The 19360-nt window shown below is 47.6% G+C and overlaps 5 protein-coding genes across 5 annotated transcripts; 1 reads left to right on the forward strand and 4 right to left on the reverse strand.

The window, feature by feature from the left end:
- Nucleotides 1-5937: 5937 nt before the first annotated feature.
- Nucleotides 5938-7389, forward strand: LOC6597187 (carboxypeptidase B). Its single transcript, XM_002022296.2, has 3 exons — nucleotides 5938-6022; nucleotides 6092-6982; nucleotides 7049-7389. The coding sequence occupies exons 1-3, from the start codon at nucleotides 5955-5957 to the stop codon at nucleotides 7344-7346; spliced, it is 1257 nt and encodes a 418-aa protein (XP_002022332.2). The 5' UTR covers nucleotides 5938-5954; the 3' UTR covers nucleotides 7347-7389.
- A 413-nt stretch (nucleotides 7390-7802) lies between these two features.
- On the reverse strand, nucleotides 7803-9316 carry LOC6597186 (carboxypeptidase B). Its single transcript, XM_002022295.2, has 3 exons — nucleotides 9228-9316; nucleotides 8267-9163; nucleotides 7803-8211 (listed from the first exon to the last, which is right to left on the reverse strand). The coding sequence occupies exons 1-3, from the start codon at nucleotides 9299-9301 to the stop codon at nucleotides 7908-7910; spliced, it is 1275 nt and encodes a 424-aa protein (XP_002022331.1). The 5' UTR covers nucleotides 9302-9316; the 3' UTR covers nucleotides 7803-7907.
- Nucleotides 9317-9935: 619 nt separating this feature from the next.
- Nucleotides 9936-11394, reverse strand: LOC6597184 (carboxypeptidase B). Its single transcript, XM_002022293.2, has 3 exons — nucleotides 11316-11394; nucleotides 10357-11259; nucleotides 9936-10302 (listed from the first exon to the last, which is right to left on the reverse strand). Exons 1-3 carry the CDS (start codon nucleotides 11390-11392, stop codon nucleotides 10005-10007), a joined length of 1278 nt encoding a protein of 425 aa, XP_002022329.2. The 5' UTR covers nucleotides 11393-11394; the 3' UTR covers nucleotides 9936-10004.
- Nucleotides 11395-11548: 154 nt separating this feature from the next.
- Nucleotides 11549-13429, reverse strand: LOC6597183 (carboxypeptidase B). Its single transcript, XM_002022292.2, has 2 exons — nucleotides 12495-13429; nucleotides 11549-11891 (listed from the first exon to the last, which is right to left on the reverse strand). Exons 1-2 carry the CDS (start codon nucleotides 13259-13261, stop codon nucleotides 11585-11587), a joined length of 1074 nt encoding a protein of 357 aa, XP_002022328.2. The 5' UTR covers nucleotides 13262-13429; the 3' UTR covers nucleotides 11549-11584.
- An 834-nt stretch (nucleotides 13430-14263) lies between these two features.
- Nucleotides 14264-17997, reverse strand: LOC6597139 (carboxypeptidase B). Its single transcript, XM_002022291.2, has 5 exons — nucleotides 17907-17997; nucleotides 15205-15874; nucleotides 15022-15132; nucleotides 14797-14951; nucleotides 14264-14648 (listed from the first exon to the last, which is right to left on the reverse strand). Exons 1-5 carry the CDS (start codon nucleotides 17993-17995, stop codon nucleotides 14357-14359), a joined length of 1317 nt encoding a protein of 438 aa, XP_002022327.1. The 5' UTR covers nucleotides 17996-17997; the 3' UTR covers nucleotides 14264-14356.
- Nucleotides 17998-19360: the final 1363 nt, after the last annotated feature.

Raw genomic sequence — 19360 nt, forward strand, 5'->3', positions numbered from 1 at the left:
AAAAAAGATACAGGACTATAGATTAAATACCGTGCTCAATATTTTTCATCAATAATGGTCATGCTTGATTTAGTTTCGCATTTTTTACAATATATATCAAAGAGCGCTGAAAATCTATTATATTAAAAAGAGCAGAGGCTAGTTTTCATACTAAAGATCCATTGGTCTTTGAAGAAAACGGTTCCCCTTTATCCTACTTTAATACACCAAAGTTTGAATATCCGAATGTGCTCGTCCAAGACCTGGCTAAATAGCCGAGACATACACAAAAGCACATGCAATATACACAGATACATATGTGCGTGTGTGTGTATGCCGCTAATTGGTCTTTTGGTCTACAAATGAAAGCGTTGCTCTGGCAACGAGCTAAGGGACCAGGCCACGTGCTGCAGCTGCTGCTCCTGCGGCGACAGCCCTGGCGTATACGCAATATTTGTGTTTTTTTCATTGCACTCTCTTTATCTCTCTCTCTCGCTCTCCCTCTCTGGGGCTGCCTGCTGCTCCTCTGCTGCATGTCTATAAAATCCAGCTTAAGCCTCTTGCTACCTGTGATATGTATGAAATTTTTGCTGCCACTCAACACCCCACACACACAAATATAAAACATACATACATACATACGCGCATACGAATGGGTGACAATGCCACACACACGCACACACACACACACACACACACAGATAAATAAAGAACCAAAAGTGGGACGCATTTTTGCCAGAAGCTTTAGCTGCCGGCGGTGGCAGTAGTGGTGGTGGCCGATGGTGGTGCTGCCTGTGGCTTTGCCGACGGCTTGGGACGCTGGTAAACACTCAAATCCAATTAAATTTAATACGACTTACTTGGCTTTGTTGCAGCCGCATGTGTGACAGAGACAGAGGCAGGCCGAATGAAAGAAAGAGAAGGAGAGTAGAGTGGAGTGGAGTGTCGTGTGCCGTTTGTTTGGCATTTGGTTGCTTTCGTTCTGGTAACCCTCACACCCCTCTCCACACACACACACCTTTTTATTTTTTTAATTCACTGTTTGTTTTCATTTTTCAACGCCCTTTCTGAGTTTTCTTCTTATGATTCACTGGCAAAGGGTATGATGATTGTGATGATACGTTTCCTTGTCATATTCAAGTCTTAATCGTCCTTGAAACCAGCAAGATTTGTTGCTCTTTCAGTGGTATAACTTCCTGAAAACAGCAGCATATTTCCTATAGGAAATATGTATATAACTATTACACTGAGCCAGTCATTTTATACTTTGCACGAGACATATTTCCTCATATTTGCAATACAGCCGTAATACCTTTTTCTAGATTTTTTCTTTCATCATTTTTTTCTGGACATATTCAGCGCCGATATCCTGAAAGTATTATGGATTCAAAATAGAATTGTACGACCTTTCACAGGGTTTTTGATTTGTGTCGATAGAATGGATATACCTGACGATATAGTGGCCCAAAGTTGAAGTTTAAATTTTTTTTTGCTTGGTATGGTCTATGGTATTTCTTTAGTGGCATTAATTAACAAGAAAACGAGCTACTTATCATTGAAATTGCCGAAAGAATGTCAGAGGAACGAAATATTTAGTAAATCAATAATGAAATTGATTTGTTTTTAGTTTTTTCACAGTCTGCAAGGGTATACAAATTTCGGTGAGAAAAGGTTGGTTCTGCAAGCTATTTTTGTAATGTTATAGCGGAAGCTGCTTTTGTTCCGTTTAGCCAAAAGCTTTGGACTTGGCTTGGCTTAATTAAAGCTTCACTTTCGAAATACAATTTGCAGCTGGAAATGAGCTTAAGCGAGCTAATTGAGTTTTTGTGCGAGTCTCACCTGGGACTGCAGCGGCTGATCAATAAACTCAATTGTCCGTAAACCGGCTAAGCAAAAGCAGGAAATCAGAACAATTACAGGTCGGAACCTCTCCCGACTGTCAATGAACGACTGGCAGGCGGCCGGATCAGATCTGGTCCGGTTTCGTTCCAAAGAACGTGATTTATACAGCAATTGTTTTGTGGCTGTCGTGCGCTATGAATATGCAAGAGCTGCCGTTTGCCGTGTTCCCCCCTCACCACATGGAATATGCATGAAAGTGTGTGAAGTGCCAGAGCACTGCAATCTATGTCACATGCAAAACAGGGTCCTTCGAATGCCATGCATTTCAAGTGTTTGGCGAAGATTTTGCATGAAATTCATTTGCGTAAATCTCTCGATTACTCCAATGCTTAGCATATTAATGGTTGCAGCTATTAGGGAACTATCACTGTACATAGAAATCATCCCAGCAGAAATACAAAGCTTAGAAAGCGTACAAAAAATACCCAATCGAAGGAGTATGTAAGGAGGATTCTGAACCAATTTGGTTGGTTTCTTCGTTCAGTTCCACTCAAAAGTTCCCCAGGCAAAAATATGCTGCAATGCAGAATGAACACAAGTGGGTGGATGTCGCCTCTCAGCAGTTATAGTCGCACTCCCAGGAACAGAATGTGAGGGCTTGGTATACCTAAGACTAGGCCTTCCGACAGACCAAGTACAAGTAGAAGAAACCCAGTGCCAAGCCCACGAAATCGACGAAAAGGTGCACAAAAGGGCAAAAGCCTCGAAACAGGAAACTTCTGAAACTGCCTAGCCATTGAAAGCTATTTTAGATCTTGGAAGGTCCGAATCCAACGATTAACCTGCATAACTGGCATACTGGATCTATATTATATCGTAGCTGTCATACAATTAGAGATTAAATGAAAGGCTGATGTGTAATAGCAATGCATTTTTGTTGGATTTTATTTATATATCTATTGTTCTTAAATCAATAGATTGCTTCGGCTTGAGCTGCTCATCCCAGGCCCCGCAAGCTGTCCAAGTTTCGTGCCCCGACCCTCTCCTGTTGTAAAACCTGAGGCAGTTGCTTCGCAGAGACAACTCGTTGGGGCATCCCTAGGGCCTGTTGCACATCCGAGATCTCCAAGCCGAACAGCAACGGCAGCAGCGAGATCAGACAGAGCGCGACGAGAATGAGTTTCATCTTTGGCCAGATCACGGAGTAGAGTGACTGCCAAAAGCGAGGTGGGGCGGGTTTTTATACCCGTAATTATGGTGCGACCTTGGGGCTGGAGAGACAAAGCTGAAACAGCTGGGGATCTGGCGCAGCGGATGGGCTTCTAAAATTAAGTGCGAATCGAGTCCGAGCTTGAGTGAGAGACGCATTTAAGCACTGAATTCCTCGTGGATTTCCGGCTGGCAATTAAGAAAATTGGCCAGCCGGTGGATGCTCACAATACTGGCCTTACCAACCCTCCGCCCTCCGACCACCACCCACCACCAGCCACTTCCATAGAGATTACATAATAGATTGTAAATATTTGACACCAGCCAGCCACCCACTTAACCCCCAACCAGGTTTCTGTGGCCTTAACAATGAAAACAATTTACCCCATTCACTGCTATTTGGTGGCGCCTCAGAGCTTACCCCCGGCTTTTCGTCGAAGTTTCTCCAATTACTTTTTGCACGATTTGATTTTACATTTAACGATTTTTCGCACTTAATTAGAAGCCAGTGTCGATGTCAGTGGCAGACCAAGGAGTCCTCCCGAAGGGTGTGGCCATGATTTGATTAAATGTGAAGATGAATTTTAATTAAAATCCATCCCCAGCCCCAATCCCAGCTCCTGTTTCAATCCCTTACCCGTAGCAGGCTGCGGCCAAGTTTTTGACACTCAACACTTTCCGGCCCTGTCTCTGCCTACTCCTCCACCATCTAATAGAGCAATAAAAGCCGCAAGTTCATGCCCGGCTTTATAGTGGGGAGGGGGAGAACAGGTCCTTTGAGGGCTTAGTCATTGCCAGCATTGTAATTTATGCAAAATGAAAATTAAAGATCCACAGCGGGGCACAACTTTTCCAAGGATTACTGCAAATGGCAGACTAATGAATTTTTGAAAACTACTTACAAGTATTTTCGACCAAAACGGTGCCCCTATCCATATCAATTAAAGTGCTTTAAGCCCTGGACTGCCATCAATCCCTTGGCAAATAACGAATATCTGCGTTAATTTTCTAAGGACTACGACTAACTCTGACTAACAATGCCGCTTTGTCCGCCAGATGGAAGACTTTTGGTGAAAGTTTTCCAAAGCCAAAAAGAAAAGGCAAAGGCAAAGGAAAAGAGTGCCAAAAGAACTGTGAATCAAACGCACTCGCCCTACGCTCACTTTCTAGACACTCACATGCACTGCATAAAAAAAGAAACTCAAGAAGAAAGCCGATAGGCAAATAGTTAATACCCTTTCATTAAATACGACCATGCACTTTTCTGTCGATGGCCTGTAACTTTTATAACTTTAAAAATCGAATCTGGAATGGAATGGAAATTGAATTGTAGAAATATTATAGCCAAAATTGAATATTAAAAAACTGATTGATTACAATTCAATTGTAATTGATTGATCCCCAAATGTTGGAATTTCGACAAAAGAAGTCGACTTTTTATGTTGGTTTTCCTTCAATTAACCGAAGAGTAATCGAATTCCAATTCAATTATCATCCCAATATACCCTTTCATCTCCATAGGGAATATGAAAACTCTTCCACAGTGGGGTTTGGGCGTGGGGTGGGGTCCTGTTGGATGAAGGGAAGTGGCTGTGGTGGTTCCATATACACACTCGCAATCGTACAGTTCGGTAGCCTGTCGCCTCCAATGGGCCGTTCAAAATTACGAGCCAACAGTTTCCGTACTGTTTTTTGTCATTTCCATGCGCTCATTGTCAGTTTTAAGTAAGCAACTTCCTCGTTTTTGTTGTGGTTCATGTTTGGGGAGCAAAAGCAGCAGCAGCAGCAGCCAAAAGTTTTCCGACCAAAACTCTGCCTACAAATGCAGACAAATATGGAAAAACTCATGAAATGCAATAAATTTTCAAATATATTTCGTGTGCGCGGCAGAAGAGTGTGAGTTTTTTAGTTGCTGTCTGTTTCAGACGTTCTTTTTCGTTTTTCTTTTGTTAGATATTCATTTTGCAGGACCTACATACATATACAGAGTTTTCATTGTTTTAAAGTGGAAACTTTTTTCTTGGTGCACTGCCACACACAGAACGTGCTGATAAAGCCGCGTTTTGCCAACAATCAAATAACTGAAACAGAGACGGTGACGGAGACGGTGACGGAGACCTAGACGGCCAGAGAGAGATACTGACTGTTCGTTCGGCCACAAGAACTGGGGCCAGAGACCGAGGCCAAAAGCAGCATATAAATCAGAAGAGCTATTGCGTAAAGCCAGAAGACCAAAATTTACGAGTCACTCTTTTGGAATGGCCGGCCAGAAATAGCAGATATCGATGGCTGAATGACAAATAGAAAATTTGATTTAAAAGTCCTTAATGGGGAAAGTTGTTCACTGTGTTCACAGTGAAATGCAGTTCTTATCGCAAATAAAGTGAACCGCAAATAGGCTTGACATATTTAGTTTTCGTATCACCACCCATTGTCCTGTAAAATGTGTAAACACTTGATCGATTCAGTTTCCATCGAATCCAATCGCTTATTAGTACTTGAGTACTTACCAGAAACTCATTTGCTTCAACGTCAAAGAGCAGAAGAGTAAAGCCCCGAGACCAGGGCAGGGCATTAACTTAGAGTTGAACTGTCAGCCACCTTGTCATTGACTGTAAATTTTGAGAGATTTTCCAATGAATTGCCCAAGCTTTTGACAGGAACAACAACAATACTAGAAACGTAGCCCCACCAGAAAGTCAGCCATCCACCCATTGTTAGCACTGATAACTGTGGTCTGTGTGGAACAAATTCTTCAACGCGCATCGCCATCGCCGCGATAAGACAATAGCTGTCGAATACTCTACCATTGAGCGCCATGGGCGAGAAGTGGTAGCAATAGATGCCTATATAAAGTAGCGACAGTTGGTTGTACAACTCAATAGACGCCCCGTGCCAGAAGCCAACGGAACGGAGCCGACAAAATGCTTAAGTCTTTCGCTTTCCTGCTGCTGCTGTGCGGCACTGCCTTGGCAGCCGACAGCTACGATGGGTGAGTAAGATGGGAGGGAGGATGGACTGGTGTAGTACCAGATGAGTGACGGTAGCGGATCATCCATAGTTACAAGATCTACGACATCAATACGCGCACCGTGTTCGAGAAGGAGCTGCTGCTGCGCCTGTCCCGAAATGCGGACTTGGATTTCTTCGACTTGCCACGCTCTCTGGAGGCTGCCAGCCGCGTGATGGTGCAGCCAAAGGACCAGGTCGGCTTCGAGCAGCTGCTGCAGAAGTTCGGCGTTGAGTACTCAGTGGTCGACGAGGATCTGGGCGTGTCCCTCAGGCAGGAGCAGTTGGAGAACCAGAGCCAGCGTCTCATGGCCCAGCGTTCTACCGCGCGCAGCATTAGCTTCTCGGCCTTCCACCGCCACTCCGAGATCAATGCCTATCTGGACGAGCTCGCCGCGGCCTATCCCAGCCGTGTGTCCGTCCAGGTGGCCGGCAAGTCGTACGAGAACCGCGACATCAAGACGATCACCATCAGCAACGGCGATGGCAAGACCGGCAAGAGCGTGATCTTCCTGGATGCCGGCATCCATGCCCGTGAGTGGATCGCCCACGCCGGTGCTCTGTACGTGATCCACCAGCTGGTGGAGAACTTTGCCGCCAACTCGGCTCTCCTGAAGAACTACGACTGGGTCATCCTTCCAGTGGTGAATCCCGATGGCTACGAGTACACTCACACCAGCACCCGCATGTGGCGCAAGACCCGCAAGCCCGCTAGCGCTTCCTGCTACGGCACCGATGCCAACCGCAACTTCGATTACCACTGGGGCGAGGTGGGCGCCTCGAGCTACTCCTGTGACGACACCTTCAAGGGACAGACCGCCTTCTCCGAGCCGGAGACACAACTGGTGCGCGATCTGTTGCTCAACCTGAAGGGTCGTGGCAAGTTTTATCTTACCCTCCACTCGTACGGCAACTATCTGCTCTATCCCTATGGCTGGACCTCGTAAGTGATGGCGTGAGAGATCAGCTCGCCGCAAATTAAATTAAACCGCATCCCCATTTTCTCTAGCGCTCTGCCCGCCAGCTGGCGCGACATCGATAATGTGGCCCAGGCTGGAGCAGCCGCCATCAAGGCTTCCACTGGAACCAAGTACACTGTGGGCAGCTCCACCAATGTCCTGTACGCTGCTGCTGGCGGCAGTGATGACTACGCCTTCGCGGTGGCCGAGTTCCCCATCTCCATCACCATGGAGCTGCCTGCTGGCGGCACCGGCTTCAATCCCACCACTGCCCAGATCCTGCCCTACGTCGACGAGACCTGGACGGGCATCAAGGCCATGGCCCAAAAGGTCGTCGAAAACTACTAAACGAGAGCAATAAAACGCCCGCCGATATTCCCCAATCCCCCTACTCACTTTCGGGCCTCATTTCGAATTCCGTTTCCGTCCCAGGGGCGCCCCACTGGGCGATTGGGAGTTGTTCGGGCGTGTCGCGCTCGAGTTGTGGCATTGACACACAGGCTTTATTTGAGGTGAGCCACTCGACTCTAGCCGCAGCTATCGCAGCTGTCTGCTAATTGAGATCATGGAGTGCCCTCCTAAGTCAAGTGGCATAGCCTCCCGTTCTGCCGTAGTGGCTTGGCTTATCAAAGTTCCTCAAAAATGGACAAATTAACCCTCACGATCAGCTCTGATGGCTATCACTGGAAATAGAATAGATATTGGTGGCATAGATTCCAGATAGTGGCCGATAAGGGGTAGCATAGCAATAACATGGCTATCTGGGGCTAACTGGGAATGTCCGCAAGGTATGAAGTTCTAGTATTTTATCGACCCAGATCTGATATTGCTGCAGCTTTTATTATGGTTATATCTGATAACCTGAAACTATTCCTAAATGAATTTATTATTGAGAGCATGTTCAGAGCATTATGCCAGCGGATACTTTTGAACCACCTTGCGAGCCATGGCCGCAATACCAACCCAGGTCTCCTTGACCATCTGATCGATGGCTGAGGCTGGTGGATCGAAGCCAGTGCCGCCGGGCGGCAGTTCCATGGTGAACGATATGGGGAAGCCTGCATTGAAGGCATAATCATCGCTGGCCCCAGCAGCCACGTAAAGAACGTTGGTGGACGAACCGATTTCGTAGAGAGTGCCCGTGGCCTCGAGAATGGCATCGAAGCCTGCCTTGGCCACCTCGTGCAGATCATCAACAGTGTCCGGCAGGTCCCTATGAAGAACAGAAAATTAAGATATGCTAAGACTGCAACCGGAGATGAACTTACGAGCTCCAGCCCCATGGGTAGAGGATGTAGGGTCCATAGGAATGCAGGGTGAGATACATTTTGCCGCGATCGGCATAGCTGTGGATGAGGTCGCTCACCACCACGGCCTCCGGCTCCGAGAACGCCTTCGAACCGGCGTAGGTCTGGTCGCAGGGATCCTCGGAGGCTCCCTCCTCGTTCCAGTGGAAGTCAAAGTTGCGGTTTGGATCCGTGCCAATGCAGTCGGGGCTGCTCGGCTTGCGTGTCTTGCGCCACATGCGCGTTTCCTCCGACAGCTGGGTATACTCATAGCCATCCGGGTTGACCACGGGCAAGATGACCCAGTCATAGTCCATCAGCAGATCGGCATTGTCGGCCAGATTGTTCACAAGCTCATCGATCAGGTACACGACAGCAGCGGGAGAGATCCACTCACGAGCATGGAACCCGCCATCCACAAAGATGACGTTCTTGTTTCGGCGACCATCCCCGTTCGTGATCGTGACAGTCTTCATGAGACGCCTCTCGTAGCTCTTGCCCACGGTCTTGACGAACACGCGGCGAGGATGCTCCTCGGCCAAGTCCTCAATGAACTGGTTGATCTCTCCGTGACTGTAAAACCGCTCCGTGCCCAGTCGCCCGTTGCCTGTGTAGGGGAACCTGTTGCGCAGAATGCGATTCCTAGCAAACTGTCGTCGCAGAGTGAAACCCACGTTGTTGTTAAGGACCTTATAGCTCAAGGAGTGTCCGTCCATGAGCTGGACGAAGTTCACCTGCTCCTCGGGATGGACCATGATGCGTGCCGGCTGACTGCCGCTCGAAAACACCTCATAGTACGATTCATTCTTGGCTAACTCAGACAGGGCCTGATCCATCGCAGCCGTACGGGCTTTCGTTTGGACCTCATAGATCTTGAACCTAAACGAATCTGTAAAGTTTTAGGATATCCATGAGAATGAAGAGTGTTCTTCGAGTGTCCTACCCTTCGTATTTGTTGGACTGGACCTCCGTCAGGCCCAAGCAGCTGAGAGCGAGTACAATCCACAAAACGCCCATCTTTCCACGTCGCAAGTCCGCGGAGAAATAAAATTCTGAGCTTCATATCGCCAGAGTATACGTACGGCCTGGCATACTGGTATATTGAATCGTTATCATTGCCTAATCAACGAGAAAGGTTTCAAATCAGGAAAAAATAACTTTATGAGAGATGATGATTGTTAACAATAAAATGAACAGAACATTGTTAATGTGTTATCGAATGCACTGAGAAATATTACCCGAAATACACGAATTGGTTTGACGAGTCCCCCTTTAAAGTCTTTATAGGCGAAAATTGATACTACCAGCTACCAGGCGCAGCGTGGCAGCATGTTTCCGTGTCACTAATATAATCAGAATTTTGCACATTATTACAGAACACATAACGCTTCGAAAATGTTGCATTCAACAACACCCACCGCTACGAATGCTGCCAAACTACTGCTGACCCGTTTAAACAGGCCTTCATGTAGTTAACATCGAGCTGACATGTAGATAACTTTCAGACTTCATAGAGGTTTCACAATGTAGAATGTAGAAAGTAAAATGTACGAGCTACATATGCATGTTCGTTCGTGTCTGTTCAGGTCCGTTAATATCCATTCCAGTCCAGTCCCGTCTTTTCCGTTTCTCTGTGATCGGTTTGCTAAAATTTTGATAACATTTGTATATATTTTATTCAGCAAATAAAAAAAAAATGGTATCCAAAACTGATGGACTTCTAGTAAATCTCGATGAGCTTCTCGGCCATGGCACGAATGCCGATCCAAGTCTCGGTCACGAACTCGTCGATGCGCGTGACTGGGGGATTGAAGCCGATGCTGCCAGCGCCCGTCAGCTCCATGGTGATGGAGATGTTGAAGCCCGCATAGAAACCGTAATCGTCGCTGGCCCCGGCTGCAATGTACAGGACATTGGTGGAGGAGCCATAGGTGTAGACGGTTCCCGTGGTGGCCTCAATGGCCTCGGCGCCAGTCCGGGCCACTGCATCCAGATCCTCCCAGGTGTCGGGCAAGTCGCTGGAAGATCAACTTTTAAGACTAGGCCATAAGAGGCTAGAATTCGATACCCACCTGGTCCAGCCCCAAGGGTAGAGGATATAATTGCCATAGGAGTGGATGGTCAGGTACATGACGCCGCGATCCGCCAGCGAGTGCATCAGATCTCGGACCACGATGGTCTCGGGTTCGGAGAATGGCGTTGGACCGGCATACGTGTCGGCACAGGGGTTGGAGGAGGCACCCTCCTCGTTCCAATGGAAACCAAAGTTGCGGTTGGGATCGGCCCCATAGCAGGTCTGTCCGGCGTAAGTGTACGGCTGGCGGGTCTTGCGCCACATACGGGACAGGGTGCTGCTCTGGGAGTGCTCATAGCCATCAGCATTGACCAGGGGTAAGATAACCCAGTCGTAGTCTTCCAGGAGATCTGCGTTCTGCTCAAACTGCTCCACCAGCTGATCAATCACGTACAACACCGCCGCCGGGGATATCCACTCGCGGGCATGGAAGCCACCGTCCATGAAGATCACCTTCTTGCCAGAGCGCCCATCCCCGTTGGTGATGGTGATGGTCTTGAGCACACGCCTTTCAAAGGACCAGCCCACGGTCTTCACGAACACGCGCTTGGGGAAGCGATCGGCCAGATCGTCGATGTAGTTAATGATCTCCTCGTGGGTGTAGTAGCGCTCCGTGCTCAGGCGACCCTTGCCCGTGATAGGGCTGAGGCGGCGCTGCAGTTGGCGCAAAGCAAACTCCTCGGCTATTGAGGCGCCCAGGTTGTCATTGACGAGGGTGTGGGCCAGCTTCTGGCCTCGGAGCACCGTCTCAAAGGTCTCCAGCTGAGCGGGACTGACGATTACCCGCGATGGCCTACCCGGCAGACGGCTCTCGCTAAGAAAGTCGAATCCCTCCAGACTGAGCTGGTGCAGGAGTTTTCCTTGGACAGCATTTTGTGGTGTCACTTCGTAGATGCGGTAGCTATAAGGATCTCCATCGATTACCAACCAGTGGACACAGATCCATTCTTTCCTTACCCTTCATAGCCTTGATCGGCGGCCACCAGAGCCAAACCTCCCAGCAAGAGAGCAAGCAGACCCAAGAGGTTCGTCATCTTCATGTAACTAAGCGACTAAGCGACCGCGTGCCCTGCATCTGCCACTTAAATACCCGCCCGCCAGAGCCAACCGTCTCCCTATCTAATCGGTTTGCACATCAATAAATAATAGAAAGCTCGTCCGATCGCACACACAGATCAGAACTGGCGCAATTCGACTTTAATATCTCTTTATTTACGATCTTCAAACTATGATGGGTAGCGCCTTATCACCTCCGCGGCCATGGCACGCACGCCCACCCAACTTTCCGTGACCAGGCCCTCGATGTGCGAGACCCAGGGATCGAAGCCGGAGAATCCGCCGGCAGGCAGCTCCATGGTCATGGCCACTGTAGCATTGGCCACGCCCAGTGCGTAGTCCGCCGTATCGCCCGAGGTGGGATACAGGACATAGTAGGTGCTGCCATAACTATAGATGCCGTTGGTGGAATGGACAATCGCGAAGGCTCCGGCTTCGGCCACGTCCATCATGTCCTGATAGTTCTCAGGTAAATTGCTAGAAAGGAATAAGAAGGATAATATAATAATAGCAATATAACTACTACTATACTACTACTATAATATAATACTCCATTTACTCCAATGTAGGCCACATCTTTGTTTCTTATTGCAATAAAAGGTGAGGAGTGTCCAACGGTTTTCTAATATTCATATGATTCATATGTATTCATTATCTCGACATGTCCCATAAATCCCATGTGTGCTCTAACACATTGTAACCAGGGAATGTTGTATTACGTAGTCTTGAGGCAACCCAGGGGTCTTTATAAAGAGAGTATATCCTTTATTGTTGTTGTTCCTAATTGTTGCAGCACTCGGCTTCTCTGCGATTCCCAATCGACTTGGAGCTGCTCTTCAGACGGAGGACTATTACAGTGAGGGTATCCTGAACATACGGCAATCAAGTGACGGTAAACGGTAAATAGAAACTTCCGTTTAGGATGGGATGAGGAATCTTGGTACGAGGACTCGTATTCTGGTCATGAACCTTTTCCAGAGGGATCTTATCAAGAATATCTGTTTGAATCCGTAAATCTGGTGCTGAGATTCAACTTTTAGCGCGGCGTTCTACCTTAAAATGCTAATGCATTTTACTTACTTCGTGTATCCCCAGGGCAAAAGGAAATAGTTGCCGTAGGAGTGGAGCGACAGATACCACTTGAGACGCGGGCTGTATTGCAGGAGAATATCCCGCAGAACCTGCGACTCGGGCTGATCGAAGGGACGCTCGCCACGGTAGATATCCTCGCAGGGATCAGACGAAGAGCCCGCATCGTGTCCCCATTCGTGGGCAAAGTTTCGATTGATATCCGTGCCCACACAATCCGGATCGGTGGTGGGCTTCCGTGTCTTGCGCCAGTAGCGCGACTCCGAGTGGGTGTACTCGTACCCATCCGCATTGACCACGGGCATAATGACCCAGTCGTAGTCCTGCAACAGACCCTGATTCTCCTCATAGTTGTCTAGAAGCTGCTGGATAATGTACAGGGCCATCGAGGGTGAGATCCACTCGCGCGCATGGACAGTGCCATCGATGAGGATCACCGGCTTATTTCGACGTCCATCCCCGTTGCTGATCGTCAGCACTTTGAGGGGACGACGCTCGTAGCTCCATCCAAACTGCTTGACCTGGGCCCTCTTGGGATACCGCTCGGGCAGGCTGTCCAGATAGGCATTGATCTCGGCGTGGGTGTAGAAGGCCGCCAGCACATCGATGTGGGGCAGTTGGAGGCGCTGCTTGCTGCGCAGATTCTCCGCACGTTGGGCCTGCACCAGTGGAGACAGATCCTTGATCAGCAGTCGATATCTCAGTTGGTGGCTTTCGAAGAGACTGACCAAACTGGAGGCTTCCTCGGGGGGCAGCATGACCCGAACCGTGCTCTCGTTGTGCCAGCGAATGGGACCAAGAAAATCCCATTGCGGCTTCTCCCTGGCCAACTTTCGCAGTAGACTCTCTTCGCTGCTATCTCGCGGTGTCAGCTCATAGACCTGGTAGTCCTTGTAGTCCTGCCAGGCGAGCAGTACACTGGACTGCAGCAACAGCAGAAAAATTATATGTCCAATCAATGTCATCGCTGCCTGATTACTCGATATTCACTGAGCTACCAAATGTTAACCGAACTGATCGTATTATCAAAGTTTATCATTTTATTGGAGACATACTGCCGACTTCCAACGATACCAGCGCGACATCGTTTATATGCTTCCGTTTATGGCTTAAAGAAAATAACCCCCTTTTGGCCGGCAGGGATGGAGAATAGCTAGTCACTGGAACAACCGGCTGAACAGCGAATAAAAGTAAAGCTATTGCCTGTTTAAGACCATGGAGCACCAGGTGCACCGCCGAATACAGGTGCGTCTTCGGAATTTTAGCTGAGAGAAAAGATAAAAGTGTACATATAATCCTTTAAAAAAAAGTTTAAACTACTTAGATAAGAAATTTCCGTGAACCCCTGAGGCCTTTAAGACACTGCTGGATGTTTGAGAGGAAGGACTCCCAGAAAATCCACAAAGGAACGGCTGAAAATAATAAATATGTGTCAGCATCAGGCCTCATCCGTCCATTTTCCTGTCGTTTTGTTAATTTCCCAAAATTTGGTTGGGAATGGTTCTTATGTTCGCAATAACCTGCCTCTACCAGTGTAAGCGACTATTCTGCGTCGTGTTGTCTCTTGCTTCTTGTCTCTATTTATTATTCAGTCATTCAACGTTGACGGGAATACTCCTGTTGTTTACCGATTTTCAACTGCTAGAAGTCAATTATCGATTAATAATTGAATGCTAGCTATGTACATCGAATTTTTTCAATTTATTTCTCCATCTATTCTCAGCATTTCCTTTAGCAATTCAGTTATAATATTCATCTCTTTAATGCTTAATCCCTAATTAGTATAGTTAACAAACAATTAAATTCAATTTGCTTAAACAGTTTACAGATACGGACACAACGGCAAGGCACTTCTAGTACAGACTAACATGCCGAATGAACTCAACGAAGCCGGCAAACGTCTCCTTGCAGACGTGTATGATGTCGGAGGATGGCACATGGAACTCATCGCCGGGCAGCTCGAGCGTGTAGGACAGTGGTATGCCCAGGCTGCCGTAGGCAAAGTCATCCAAGCTGCCGGAAGCCTCGTATAGAATCGAGGCAGAGGTGCCGGTGGTGTAGCGGGTGCCACGGTACTTTCCGATTTGGTTGGCGGCTCTCAGGGCCACCGAGCGTAGCGTTCCCACGGTGGGGGGCACGGTGTTTCTGTGTGGAGGGAGGATGCGAATTTAAATGGAATACAGTGGCAGAAATATTCGGATTTAATTGCTTTTAGCAAATAATTGAAAAGTAAATTGAATTTCTTTTCGGTCCATGTCTGGACACCCCCTGGACACGACCCCTGGATACTCACTTCGCATAGCCGTAGGGATAAAAAATGAATTTGCCAAATGAGTGAACATCCAGGCTGAGTTTCACACGATTCCGATTGAATTCCAAATAGCGCACCACGGCCGACGTTTCCGGCTCAGAGTTGGGGGCCGTGCCCGAGTACACCTCCGAACAGAGCTGTTGTTTGGGCGGAAAGAGTGAGACGGATTAAGTCGGAAGGTCAATGTCGGTGCAACAAGTCGCCTACGTTCTGACTGGCGCCCTGGTAGTTCCAATGGTTGCCAAAGTTCCGATTGATGTCCACTCCTGAGCAGGCATGGCCGGCATACCGATGACGGTTCTTCCGCCAGAAGCGATCCTGAAAGAATTCATCGAATAACGTATAGAGTATAGAGTAGGGGCAATCCACTCCGTATCTTCCTCCACCTACCGATGTGTGCGTGTACTCATAGCCATCGGGATTGACCAGCGGCACCAGGAACACCTCCACATCCTGCAGCACCCTCTGGAAGGCACGCAGATTGCTCAACAGCTCGTAGGCCAGATACAGCACCGTCTGTGTGGTGATCCATTCCCTGCCATGGGCCGCCGCCTGGATGTAAGCCACACGGCGCGATCGCGTCCTGGCGTTCAGCGAAATCGAGAGCGCGGCAATGTGGCGGCCCTCGTTGGAGCGCCCCAGCGACTCGTAGCGACAGTACTGGGGATAGCGTGAGGCCAGGCCGCTCATGAAGCTGAGGATCTCGTTGTAGCGCGGATAGTGAGAGAAGAAGCCACGCGCCTGACGACGTGACCGACGACGTGGTCGTTGCGACTCCCCACAGTCGGCCTCCTGGCACTCCTCGTACTCCCCATCCTCGTCCGCATAGGTGCTGTTGGCCTGCAGGGCGGCCATTAGCTCCATCAGCGGCTGCACCTGATAGCTGACGCCCAGATTGGAGAGACGCGACTCGAACTGCGACTTGCGTGTGGGACCCACTGTCAGCACGGACGTGTTGCGGGTGAGCAGCCAGAAGTCCAGATCCGCATCGTTCGTCTGCAGGTCGACCATATAGCGGAAGGCGTTCTCATTGCCATGTTCCACAGTGTATTTCGTATAGCTAAAAGAAGAGTTTAACCATTAAAAAACATCCCTAACTAGCATCTAGTTTATTCAGATATCCCAAGGAGACATTCAGCGACTGGAAGTTCGAGTCTGATACTATTAGAACTCGTACACAGCATCGATTACTTTATTATCCCCTCTCTGTTGCAGACCATGATAATAAGGCGACCCGACTCCCGACCCAACACTGTGCTCGTCGGGGGGTGGGTGGGAAATCCCGATGATTGCTCCACATGTATCTCTAGCTAATTGGACAACAAATTAATTTACGGCCCTCGCTCTCGCCCTCGCAGCGGCGTCAAAGTGAGTTGTTGATTCATAAATTTATGCAAAGCGGATCGGCTCGGCCGTCTCTCCTCCCATCGTATTTGTTGGCGTTTTGCCACCTCTCACGAATTTGTGGCCAATTTATCATTTCGTTAAATTCCACACAACGGAATAGGCGGACCACGGACCACGGACTGCCGACTACGGACTAGAAATAATGAAGCAACAGGCAGCAATGGCAATGCCAAACAAGCAACGTCTTTAGGTCCATGCATATTCATCTCTCCCCTGCACCTGTGGATGACATGACAAAGACACGGCACCGAAAAGCGAATCACGTGCGGCCGCCGACAGCGGAATTCAATGATAATTTAATTAAGACCCCCCCTGGATTATCATTTTTCATTTTTACATAAAGATACGGTTTACCATCTATGAATTTGTTAGTTTTCCCAAACAAATTGTAAACCAAATGAGGAGCCATTGTTGATCGGAAGGCCTTGTGGAAATGTATATACCCACTATTTATGTATATCTCTGAATGTTTAGCATCTACTTTGGGTGTTGAAACCCAAACCCCTCTAGACGGGGACCAAGAGAGCTGCAGCAGGAAGCAACCAATTGATGATTGCCATTGCCATACGGAATTCGGAATACGGAGTACGGAGTATCTACGTAGTGGGCCACATTGGTGGACTGCGACCGCAAAGTAATCATCCATCATCGTGGAGTACACACCGCATGCTGCTGTGCTGCTGGTGGATTCTGTCTGGTGAACATTTTGCCCCGGCGATAGCTTCGCAATTACAAATCGCGCAAATTATCAATGGAATTGCCGTTTATACGGCTGCTGGCCACTGACCAAAACGACAAAACGTTTAGTGATACTCATAATGACGGCTTCTAATCGCTGCCATCGACCATGGGCCCTGTTTGAGTAGTGGCTGTCGTTACTCATTGAAGAAATAAAGGTGGGTATAAAGTACATAGCATTCATGGAACTATAGAGCTTTAATTTATAATTAGAAATTAGTTTTTTTACCCATAAAATACCCATGGGATTTACTTTCATTTTAGTAATCTGTTCCGAACTATAGAAAAGGGAGTTACAGAACAAAATTCAAATCAACTACGAGTATTCCTTGAAATAGAAAATCAAATTTCTTTATAGAAACAAACTGTCAAATATCCTGAGCTGATTCCAGGTGGCATATCATTTTTCAATCCAAATAAGAGATAGGAGTTTTAACAATGCCGAATCCGATTCAAAAATTGTTCCAATTGATCTATAAGATCTTTCGCTATCTGTGGCTAGCATCCGTACTGATGATACCGTATATGGCCCTGAAATTGAAGACGTGCGAGGCCAGCAAACTGGACAACTACGTAATGCTTGGATGCCTAGCACTGGGCGTCATCCAGTTGATAGAGACCCAACGCTTCCGACGACATTAGGACGTGGGAGCTGGAGGGTAAGTTTAAGGGGCAGGGCAGGGCCTCGGTGCGAAGATGTGAAACCCGTTTTTAAGACGATGCGACCAACTACTAGTCGAGGTCCATTATATGTTAAACACTTTAAAAAAATTTTGGCAAACCACAACAAAAAAAAAGTCAATTAACGACTGGCCCTAAGGACGGGCTTGCTTGATTGATGGGTACTACATTTTCAGATTATTTTTGCTTGCTTTTACTTGTTTCTTGTTTGTGTTGTTGTTGTTTTGCTTGGTATTATAATTAATTCGTGTATCTTTTATCATTACCCTTCATAGCCGGCCAGATTGTTGGCGAGACTGGTGCCCGCCAATCCGACCAGACATAGCGTCAAGCTGCACACGATCCGCTGCCACATTTTTGCACTACTCGAACTACCAACTGGCCTCCGATTATGTCTATATCTATGTGTATATGTTTATATGCGCCACGATCTTTTGTTTAATCGTCTGGCCAATTATGTATTAAAATATGCAGTTGCATGGACAAGCACACGCTTTTATTTTCTTTAATTTTATTCACTTGTATTTGTATTTGTATTTGTATTGTTTTATTTGCCGTTTTGCCGCTTTGCACGCTGCACTTGATGCACGATTATGCAACGAATGCGAAGAGTACACACAAACTTTTTAGTTACGATAACTAGTTAATCATTTCTTTGGCTGGACATGGGCTTGTGTGGGCTAAGAGGCGCGATCCGTGCGTTCCATCTCCGGTTCGGGCGAAGACTGACGGGCAGCTTGAAATGCGGCCGAGAAAGAAGACGATGCTGGCCAAAAAATATCGCCGAAAACCGAAGCCGAAAAATGGTTTCGGAGCCGCGCTTATTGTTTAGAAAAGTGAGTGTCAAGGTCAGGGCTCTACCACGACCAGTTTCCGAGATCCAAACAGATCGGAGCTTCGAACGCGTCACGAGACAAGCTGCGGGAAGGCAACCCGACAACCCGACAACCCAACAACCCGTCAACCCTATGGCTATTCTAAGAGAAACGCGGCACGCGTCTTGTCTATATATATTTCCGATTAGAACTTATGGGGGTTGGGGGATATTGACTCTTTTGGGTCTTTTAGGTGTATGCTAATTCCTTGGTTGCGAACTTTTTCTTTTCTTTAATTGCGTGCGATAATTTGTTTGTTTTATTGGTTTGTCGCAGATCGAAAATCGAAGATTGGAAACTTGTTTTCTATAATTTGATCACTTTGACTGACGCACAGCAACAATTTCTGTTCTTTCGGTTCTTTATTTGTGGATATTTTTTGCATCCGCATGTGGCGGTTCGTGAATCGATTCTGAAGCCGTTGCTTGTTTATATTCTGGTTTTTATAGAGGAACTCGTATTGGCTTCCTAATGTCAAGCCGCTGATGGTGGTGATGGGGCAAGTATGGGTGTTCTATGAATTCCATTTGAAAGTTAAAGATGTGATGGGCAGACACTTGGGCACTGAACTTTCCAATTAAACAAGGTCGTACCATCGAAAAAAAGGCGGAAGCCCATGTCTGGTTACAGTTCATCCCATTATCCAAATGGAGTTCATTAAATCATCGAGAGCTTTTCAACGTCACGATCATGATCGTCTTAGGACAGACAGAAGGCAGGTCACTCAACGCCATCAGCCATCAACCATCAGCCATCATCAATACATCTTCAAATCAATGGTGCTGATCGCCGGTGATGTCTTGACTTTGCTTTCGATTTCGCTTTTGTGTGTAATTATAACACTT

The sequence above is a fragment of the Drosophila persimilis genome, unplaced genomic scaffold (genome assembly GCF_003286085.1).
Source record: "Drosophila persimilis strain 14011-0111.01,24,50 unplaced genomic scaffold, DperRS2 tig00000431-arrow-pilon, whole genome shotgun sequence".
NCBI lineage: Eukaryota > Metazoa > Arthropoda > Insecta > Diptera > Drosophilidae > Drosophila > Drosophila persimilis.

Bases quoted from the DNA above. Each gene is read 5' to 3' on its own strand.
- LOC6597183 (XM_002022292.2), bottom strand. From the start codon at position 13,261: ATGCTGCCCCCCGAGGAAGCCTCCAGTTTGGTCAGTCTCTTCGAAAGC. The intron at 11,892-12,494 runs GTAAGTAAAATG...ATTCCTTTCTAG, and splicing joins TTGCCCTGGGGATACACGAA to CAATTTACCTGAGAACTATC.
- LOC6597139 (XM_002022291.2), bottom strand. From the start codon at position 17,995: ATGTGGCAGCGGATCGTGTGCAGCTTGACGCTATGTCTGGTCGGATTG. The intron at 15,875-17,906 runs GTAATGATAAAA...CTCTTCTTTTAG, and splicing joins AATCTGGCCGGCTATGAAGG to CTATACGAAATACACTGTGG. The intron at 14,649-14,796 runs GTGAGTATCCAG...CCCTCCACACAG, and splicing joins TATCCCTACGGCTATGCGAA to AAACACCGTGCCCCCCACCG.
- LOC6597187 (XM_002022296.2), top strand. From the start codon at position 5,955: ATGCTTAAGTCTTTCGCTTTCCTGCTGCTGCTGTGCGGCACTGCCTTG. The intron at 6,023-6,091 runs GTGAGTAAGATG...GATCATCCATAG, and splicing joins GCAGCCGACAGCTACGATGG to TTACAAGATCTACGACATCA. The intron at 6,983-7,048 runs GTAAGTGATGGC...CATTTTCTCTAG, and splicing joins TATCCCTATGGCTGGACCTC to CGCTCTGCCCGCCAGCTGGC.
- LOC6597186 (XM_002022295.2), bottom strand. From the start codon at position 9,301: ATGGGCGTTTTGTGGATTGTACTCGCTCTCAGCTGCTTGGGCCTGACG. The intron at 9,164-9,227 runs GTAGGACACTCG...AGATTCGTTTAG, and splicing joins CAGTCCAACAAATACGAAGG to GTTCAAGATCTATGAGGTCC. The intron at 8,212-8,266 runs GTAAGTTCATCT...TGTTCTTCATAG, and splicing joins TACCCATGGGGCTGGAGCTC to GGACCTGCCGGACACTGTTG.
- LOC6597184 (XM_002022293.2), bottom strand. From the start codon at position 11,392: ATGACGAACCTCTTGGGTCTGCTTGCTCTCTTGCTGGGAGGTTTGGCT. The intron at 11,260-11,315 runs GTAAGGAAAGAA...AGATCCTTATAG, and splicing joins GCCGATCAAGGCTATGAAGG to CTACCGCATCTACGAAGTGA. The intron at 10,303-10,356 runs GTGGGTATCGAA...TTGATCTTCCAG, and splicing joins TACCCTTGGGGCTGGACCAG to CGACTTGCCCGACACCTGGG.